This window comes from Agelaius phoeniceus, chromosome 7 (genome assembly GCF_051311805.1).
Source record: "Agelaius phoeniceus isolate bAgePho1 chromosome 7, bAgePho1.hap1, whole genome shotgun sequence".
Taxonomy (NCBI): domain Eukaryota; kingdom Metazoa; phylum Chordata; class Aves; order Passeriformes; family Icteridae; genus Agelaius; species Agelaius phoeniceus.
This window is the reverse complement of record NC_135271.1, coordinates 36,683,835-36,693,422: the sequence shown is the minus strand read 5'-3', so window position 1 is coordinate 36,693,422 and position 9,588 is coordinate 36,683,835. Positions and strand designations below refer to the sequence as shown.

The window sequence follows — 9,588 nt, the reverse complement described above, 5'->3', positions numbered from 1 at the left end:
GCCGCCCCGCCGCGGGGAGACGCGCGGGCGGGCGCGGGGCGGGGCCTCGGATACGGGGGGCAGCCACACCCCGGGCCACGCCCGGAGCAGCGGGAAATTCGGAAAAATAATTAAAAATTAATAAAAGAAATTGAACTTGCGGAAAGCGCACCGTAAATAACAATGAAAAAGCCAACGCGGAATTGAAATACGACAGTGACATTGCGCAGTGTTCTAAAGTACAGAATTCTTAAAAGAGAAATCACACTGTTGTCCCTACAGAGTGTTTTAATATATTTCTAAGTACAATTCGTGTCTGATTTTGGAAATACAAATACATTTCGAATGGTTAAAAACAAAAATTAAAAAAATATTTTGAACATCAGCCAGCTGAAAATATATTTATCTAGTAAATCATCTCTCAAAGCTTTTATATATTTAATTATTCTAACTAAACATAGTACCCTTAAAAAACAAGTTCATAAAAATGTAGAAATGAAATTGTGGAATAAGATTACTGGGATATATACACACACACATTCAATGCATACACAGAATTACAAGGCGGGGTTGGTTGGTTGTTTTTAAGTTTGGAAGGTTGTTAGACAACGGAACTAGCAAGCAATGCCCAACTCCTGAGTTCCTCAACCATGAAAACCATAACCTAATTTTTAAATTGTTTTTATCTTTTTTTTATACACAAGATATTCCATGTAAAGCAGCAACAGCAGTGCAGTTACTGGCAGCAACATCTCAAAAGTAATAAAAAACCCCATACATCCAGACAGTAGTACATTGCACACACACATGATTCTCATACACCCATCGACAATTGGTCAGAGTATTAAATCAGTGTACAAATTAAATATTTCCAAAAATGTGCAAAAAAGTCAACGTTGATAGAAAAAAACACCTTTGTGTACATACATTACAAACTGTGCCCAGCATTCAACTGAGAGTAAAAACATTTACAGTGAGAAACCGATAGATTAAATAGAGAATTTAATGGCTACATAAAAATGTACATTAGATCAAGAGTAAATTTACAAATTTTTATTCATAGCTTCATGAAAACTAAAAGCCTACGTTCCAATTAATCTAAGTCTCCTCCACATATTTACAGTGATACTCCATTATACAACCCCTGTGAGGTCTGAGATGACAGACACTATGCTTTAATAAACCATTCCAATTTTAGGGTGACACCACCTTCTTTTACTGGTATTAACAAGAAACAAACACCAGGGAACTGACAATCTAATGACTGTTCAGAAAAGAAAATGCAATCCTTGTTTTTATATCCACATTTTATAAACCTCTGTGGAAAAAGGATTATCTAGTTTTCAGGTAAAAAGCACAAAAAAGCTCTGATGTATTTCCTATGACTATCCACTCATGAGCTGGAGTATCCTTTTCCTTATTTCTCAAAAGAAGACCCTGACTTCCAATCCATACCTGTGGACTCAACATAAGGGCTGAACCATGAGATACAATTTTTATGCCGTTTAATCCAGGTCTTCTCCCTTTCAAATAAGTTTCTGAAAACTGAGCCCTAGCCAAGGTGTGACTGCTCTGAAACATGAGAAATATCATTTCCTCCACCCCATTGATCTCTCCACTCTGTATACAAATATATTGCTAGAGGAAACCCAAGGATTGCACCAGCAAACTGGGAGCTGCAGCATCCTGGGTTCAAGTGATGGGCTCCCTGGTCTAAAGCTGGACACATTACTCAGGAGCTATCATAGGCTACCACCTATGCAGGACTTAAGCTTTGCCAGCTAGAAAGAAAAATAAATGGTGGGGGCCAAGTGGGGGATATCAAGTGAGAAAGGAGCTCCTTTGTTTCTGATCACAGATTTTGATTCAGAAACCCTGGCTTGATAGCAAACCTGTCTGACCCCTCAGTGCACATTAGTGGCTCCTCCTGAAGGCAGCACCCACATCCAAGTACCTGTGGGTGACATCTGGCTGTCACATAAAGAGGACTGACCGCTTCCCACAGCTTTGGAACATTCTCACTATGGTGTACAAAACAGATCAGGTCACAATTTTATCTTCACGGTGTTCCTGACATGTCCCAAGGCTCAAACCCAGCTACAGAAGTCACCAGGTTTTAGTCACCAAGCTTATGCAGTAATTTTAGAATGACAACAGTAAGATTAAATTAGAAAGAGCTTTTAAAAGGAAAACTCTTCATTTTAATACAAGCATGAGTTTTGCATATCAAACAGCAACTATAAACACCCACATGTCTGAAATATGGGCAGTGTCTATCACTTTTTACTAGTACCTGCTTTACTCAGTCAGCAACAGCTTACTGGTGGATACACACTATTTATAAGAGACATGAAACATCACTTTTGGCTATATGTATATGGGATAGAAAAGCTTTGGTAATTGTATGTGATTCTACACTGCAGACTTGTCATTGCCACAAGACAGCAAGTTACCAGCAGGAAGAAATGACACTGGCGGCAATACTTTCGCTTTTCCAGAAACACCATAGAAACTTACATTCAAGCACACACATTATACTTCTCTATATGCGTGACACGGTCTTTCAAGATTAAAAAAGTAAGAAATTGGTTATAAATAACTGTAGATCTGACCAATTTTCTCAAGTCTCTGAAGCTGCAGTTAGACATAGCTCTATGCTGTCCAAAAGAATGGCTTGCTGTACTGCACTGTACCTACGGGTGCTACGAGGCTTTCAGTCACGACAACAGCAGGGTTAGGATTATCCAAAAAGCACAGGAAAGAAATCTGTTTGTTTGCTTGGACAGATCAAATTCCCGTGCACTGAAAGAAAACAGCTTTTAATACAGTACCACACTTACAAATATACCAACTTTGCTTTCAAGCCCAGTAAGAAACTCTGCTGCAGAGTCTGGTACTCAGAGCCAGGAAGCCAAATCCTGACAATCCAGTTACTTCTGTGCATGCAGACAAATCCTCTTTCTGGCCTGTACACTGGTGTACAATATCCAGAATGCAAATACAAAATGTGTATTAGCACAGGAAGCCAAAAATCACTTTCAAGTTCTGAATTTGAATGTCTGCTGCAGATTGTAACTCCAGCACACTTTTCAATGCAGTTAGGCAAGCTCTGCTTTGGGCACTTTGAAAAAACCCATTCTCTAAGACTGTTTTGGTGACATGGAATTGTATGACATATTTCAATATGGTGTTCTAACATGAACCAAATTAAGGCATACAGAGAAAAAGGCACTAGCTAAAAAAAACCCCAAACTGTTCATTTTATTTTACTGAAAGGACTATGTAGCTACAAATCTAATTGGAAATCAAGTTACAAGTTTTAATACTATATTTAAACTGTCAAGAAAAGAAGACTGTAGAGTTAACTATGCAATTATTAGATCCATAGGTTTATGAGTTCTTCCACAGATATTCCCCAAATAAAAAATAAGCAACTTTCTCTAACACAACACAACTGAAACCTTGAGTCATGCTCTAACAGGGCTGTTAGTTACACCATTAAAACCATAACGCAGAAGTAGCTTTTGTCACTTAATATGTGCAACAGACAGACTACTAAAAATCATTAGATAAGTAAGACTTTTGAAAATACACATACTCACCATGAATTTCAACCCTTATTTTTTGGGAGTACAGCTTCATCATGGTGTTTATAGAAAAGCAAACCATCCCTGCAGCAGTATTGCTTTCACTGGATATTTTTTTTAATTGGACTCAATAATTAAGACCAATTCATGATTCTAAAATGCTGGTGGCTTTTTAAGTGGGATACAAGAAGTTGTGAGTAGGGATCTTGGCTTTGCAATCCTCCTCCAATGGAGTTTAAAGCTTGAAATTCCATGCAACCTCACAAATTCTAGAATGGGGGTCATTCACCATCACCCCAGGAGTCCCTGTAAGTGTTTAACAAACCCTGTATATAGGTTGTTTTACTACATTACCCCACTAGGGGTAAGTAACAGCCAACCTCTTGGTAAAAGTCTGATTTAGCTTCATAATTAGTTCTAGCTCAAAATATTTGTGTTAATAACCATCTGATTTACTGTAAGTTATTTAAGTCAATAGAGAAATTATCCTTAGGGTGAAAAAAACTAGCTCAAGCCTAACCTTGGTTAAATTTATAAAATTTTACTAGAATCACTCAAACTGGAAAATGTCAACTTCATTTAAGAAGCACAGTCTTTACATTGGCAGCTTTCTGACATGCTAAAGACATGATGAAAAATGCATTCTTAAAGTTGCTTTTTTTCCTGGCTCCAAAATGCTGACCGTTGTCATGACTGAATGCCATTTTTTTTTAGAAAAGGCACAAAAGCAGCAAACTTGATTGTTCAGTAATTAAAAATCACAACAAGGAAGTGATATTGCAATATACATGATCCAGCACTGTCTCACAGAAAGGTCATATTATAAGAAAACTAGATTCTGAAAATTTTCAAGCTTCAGAGAGTGCAGTTTCTCTTTAGAATAGTATATTTAAATGTTATGAATGCTACAGATAAACCTGGTTACATTTTCCCTTTAACGTCCTTTTTTGGTAATATAAAATTTCCTTACCTTTTCAGGAATCACTGACCACTATGGATTTTTATATACATTTTCACCTTGGTTTTGGTACCTTATTAGTCTGAAATTCATCATTTCAATTACATGATCTTGAAAATTACCTACATAAACTATTAGGTTCTACATTGAACTTCCCATTCCTACTGTCACTAAAATTTGCTTATAAAGCAAAGGTCCCTTACAGCAGAGTACATACCAATTCTTCTTAAAGGCTGCTTCATAGCTTTTATCTAGTGATAGAGAAACAAAAAAACAGTCAGTACAAGCTGCCTTTCCTTTCAGCCTTTTACACTCTTCCTGGTATGACTAGTTCCTCCTGTGCTCAGGAAACCTTGCACAGTTGTGTACCCTGACCAAGAAAATTTTAAATTGGGTAAAATACTCACATAAGCTGAAGAAATCACCACTCTCAGTCTCTGGAGAGATGGCCACAAAAAGGTCATTTTTACTCCACTACAGGTAAAGTAATTAGGATAGATCCATACTCCTGCTTATGCTCTGGTAAAACATATGGAATTCAGCAGAATAAATTCAGAAATCTCATATGTAAGTGACTGTGGGAATGGGTAAGCTTATTGTTCTGTCTCCATGCATTTTGCAAACCTGAAAGTCCTCCAAAGAGGCAGAACAGGTGGAGCCTTGTCAGACTGGACAAGGGTAACAGTACCAGCCTGGTCTGCCTTTAAAAAACAACAAAAGCAAGTAATGAATCATCCAAAACAGTAAACATAATTTCAGTTCTGTTGTCCAATAGTTTATTTCCAAATGCCCCTTTAAATTATCTATGTTCTGTTCTTCTACAAAAATATGAGAGTCTTATTTTTCTGTTGTGAAAAGACAGTTATTCACTACACCTGATCAGTACCTGGGCTTCTCAGATGAGAAGCAATATTTCAGATTTTTAATTCTTTTATTATGCTTTTTCAGAAATAGAAAAAGTAATTAACGTACACTTTATGACAGCTGGAAATCTGACAAACACCAATCTGGATTATCAGGCTGTAATATTCACCCTCATGTTATTTAACTGCTGGCTCTCTCTGCACTTTTGGCCTGTTCTTTGTACAATTTTCTGTGCTGTGCCTCCTTCTTCATAGGATTCATCAGTGCAACCTTATTAAAAATATAACTGGAATCTCAGATTTCTCAGTGACTCTTTCCTGATGTTAAGAGATGTTTGACTTTATTTCAGGAATTTTCAATGCATCCTAGATGACTGACCTGCATTACTAAACCATTTTTTTTTAGTGCAGAATGGGAAGAATTTTATATTATTCAGGCACTTGATGTTGACATACATTCCATCCTAGCGCCTTTCAACAGCTTTGCAAACATTTCTTATAGCTCATTCTGAATCCAGTAACTCATATACTGCACAAGGATTAGTCATTCCCTTTCCCCTGCAGCCATTTGTGGGACTGTGGAGGAGAACTGACCCTCAATATCAGTATTCTTTATCAGCTAAGATAACTGTCTCCCTCAAAGCTTACGCAACAGAGGTTCTCTTTGGCAGATAGAGCAGGAGGCATTCTCCTAACTATTTACATCCAATAGCTGACCCTTGTCTAGCATGGAAAATTTCCCCTTTGCAGTATAGTAGTTTCTAGGAGTCTGGGCCCATAATCTGTTTACCTGTAATTATTTTCATATTAAGATAATACAATAATTCTACACCAAAACCTCTAACTAGTACATCAGTTTTGAGCTCGTTTTTGTTATTTTCTTTTGGTCACATAGAAGTACCAGCTAGACATGCTGCTGCACAAAGAGTTCCAAGTTCTTCCAGCTTCATCAATTAACTCTCAGAACCGCATGTTCCTGCTTAAACTGTACATTCCAGAAACTGATTAAATGCTAAAATACAGTAAGAACTTAGAACTCTCTGCTTCAAGTACCTACAATATAGATAAGAATCACATAGAAGTAACCTTCTTGTCCTTTAGCTGCATGTCTATTTTTCCCTGCACCCTGAGTCAGTCAGCGGTGTCAGAAAAAGTCACACAGGTCCTGACTGTCCAAGCATTTGTAATTTTTTTTTCCTCTTTAAATAAGGAACAAATATGTACTAAAGTGCTTTATCTACATCAACCACATCAGTACATTATAGAAACAAAAAGTTCTAGTCCTGGTGGGAGGGGGGAAGAGAAGATTCTCATTTTAGATACAAATTTTAGATTGTTTACAATCTAAGTGAAACAAAGATTCAAGAGAATATTCTCTCTCTTGTCTTTTTTCGCCTTTTTCTTTGTAAAAAATAAAAAATAAAAGTGCAGTCAAATAGAAAATAAATGCAGTAGATGCAGGCTGAGTTGAGGCAGGTGTTAGTGATAGTGTGCAAACGTGTGTCTTAGCAGTTCATCTGCAAACGGTCGCAGCTTGGCCTCGATAAAAATCCGTTTCAAGAAATCCCGAGCATGGTCGGAGACGTGAGGAGGGAGCTGGGGGTTGGTTGGCTGAGTGGCAATTTTAAAGATGGCAGCCATGGCTTCAAACTCTGCCCACGGGGGCTTCTCAGTGAGCATTTCTACCACTGTGCAACCTACACTCCTGAAACAGAGGCAGAAGTGAAACAGCAGGTTACAACAGAGTCATGGCCTCCCAGGAAAACAGGAAATAGCAGAGAGGGACTAAAATATCACATATAAGCAGGGTCCACATAATACTACAGAGTAACTTCAGCATGAAATAGGCATTGGAAAAAAACAGCATGTACTACTATACCTTTACCTTAGAGTTACACAAATGTCTCCACTTCATTACTTCCCTGGGCTGAAAGCTACTACCTCAGTGAAGGGATAATTACATATTTATCCAGGCAATATAACTGTCATAGGGCACTGCCAGCACCCAGTGCTCAGCAGGCCATGCACTCAGCATTGCACTTGGAAGCTTTCCTGCTCCTTGAGGCTGAACAGAAATGCAAAGCATCAGGAAAGCTCCATGCGTGCCATGTGTGGTGCCAGCTCATTAGAAATACACAAGTTATCACCAGTGAATCGTGTGAAACATAATATGGCAGCTGAAGAACAAAAGCCCTACTTTCAAGGTATCTTCTCTTTTAGTTAAAGATACTAAAAATATACTTAGATGGACAAACCAAATTTTAAGTTCCTAAACAATCTTTGTTCAGGAACAATGTTTAAAGAATTTAGGAAGGTAAAAGGGCATATATATGGCCAGAGAAACTTTGTTCCAGAAATCCTTTAAGATCAACATCTTCCAATAACAAGTGAACAATACTGCAAAATGGATAGGCTGGAATAATTTTCCAATTCTTCGAAAGTTTGAATGTTTTTCAAGATGCTTGCAAGAAGTTTTGTGCTTAAACAGAGGTACATTGCACAATAAGGATTAACTGACTGACAACTGTCTAACTTTGGTATTTTTTCTTAAGTTTTCACCAAAAAATACACAATAACCTTCGTACCAATATTTGAAATTTGAACAAGTGAACTGCTTGATATTATAAGGTTGCCCTATTTTTCGCTTATAGAGTAATCACTAAATAATCTGAAGTAGCCTAAATTCATTTCCCAGAGGTTAAAAGTATTGCCATTGCTTGGATACAACGTAGTTCCTTTTTAAACACACAGCGTTACTTTTCCAGCCTGTCTGCTGCTGCCAGCCCATTGCTGTGTATTCACAGATCACCTGCAGTGCAAGGGGTCTCATTGCCAAAGTCATCTGTCCACTGGGCTGGAGCCATGTTAGACTGTGCATATACAATGTTTCACTAACCTTCACTTTTGCAAATTACCTTTCCCTCTTAGTTCTTACATATTTAATAACAAAAACCAAATTTTTTTTATACTCCCTTTAAAATCTGGCAAATTCACTCTTAAGTGTTCAATTTTTAGAGGAGTAGCATTTTATTTTCTGCCTTGCATCAAAGGTATTTTGGTGTTGAAGTTTCATTACAACACATTGACTGAACTGATGTTTCAAAGCTTCACATATTGCTTTCAGTCAGTACCTCTCCAGAACTAACAAACAGTTTGGTAATCTTAACTTCATGCAAGGTCTTATGATGTCTAAACTGATGGGCTGAGAAATTGCCATGTGAAAAATTAAATTTCAGGGTTAAGACTCTCCAAATATGACTGTCAGTGTTCACATTTGCCACCTTCTTCAGCTTAAATCCCAGGATGAAACACTGCAGCAGCTTCAGATAACCAACACCTACTCTCTATTGAAAATGAAATGACACTTTTCAGTGGAGAAGGGGTTCAACATACCAGATGTCTGCTTTTCTGCCGTACCCTTCTCCACTAATAACTTCGGGACTCATCCAGTAGGGAGTTCCTGTGACAGACTTCATTCCCGTACCAGACAGACAGATGGTCTGCAGCCGTTTGCTGGCACCAAAGTCACCAAGCTTCACGTTGCCTGCCGAGTCCCGCAGAATATTTGCTCCTGGAGGGAAGGGAACACAGCATTAACTTCATAAAAGACTCAGGGTTTTGGTGTGGGAAACAGTAAAAGAAGTTTGGATACAGTGGTACAATTCAACATCAACCTAGGATTTCAACCCAGAGAATTTACTTTCTCTGCTCATTCTTACTAGTCTGTTCTGGAGTTCAGAAAATAATGAATTGCTCACACTGGTTTGCATCCCAGGCCTTTTCCAGGAAGGGGCAGTCCCTTTGTAAAGCCCTCCTGACAAAATAAGGAATGTGCTACACATGGGAAATTAAAAGAAACGGGGAAACAATTTCCACACAGCTGAAAATGTCTCCCATACTATTGTAAAGCAAAACCTCAAACTGTGTTACAGATTCATTCAAAACAGTTATCTGCACAAGATGTACAAATTGACTGTGATATCTCAACCTGCTTTGGAACAAAACACTGTTGATACAAAGAACAACAGAAAAAATGGTAAAAATATTAGGGAATACAACAGCATTGTGTTCAACACACCTATTCGGCACATCACCATCTTCCTGCATACTCACACCTTGCTTATGCAACACTTGCAAGTCACCTGCACCTGTCTGCAAAAAGTAGATGTTACACCAGGTTTCCTAGCAGTAAAATGGAAGA

At 38.1% G+C, this 9,588-nt stretch overlaps 1 protein-coding gene across 2 annotated transcripts in view; it reads right to left on the bottom strand.

Moving 5' to 3' along the window:
• Positions 1 to 249: 249 nt before the first annotated feature.
• MAP3K2 (mitogen-activated protein kinase kinase kinase 2) overlaps positions 250 to 9,588 on the bottom strand; it is a 49,015-nt gene continuing 39,676 nt past the window's right edge. For both annotated transcript variants that reach the window (XM_054636503.2, XM_077181596.1), the window contains exons 16-17: positions 8,781 to 8,958; positions 250 to 7,092 (exon numbers count right to left, since the gene is read on the bottom strand). In XM_054636503.2, coding sequence (XP_054492478.1) covers positions 6,867 to 7,092; positions 8,781 to 8,958 — 404 coding nt within the window. In that variant the 3' untranslated portion in view covers positions 250 to 6,866. The remainder of the gene's footprint in view (positions 7,093 to 8,780; positions 8,959 to 9,588) is intronic.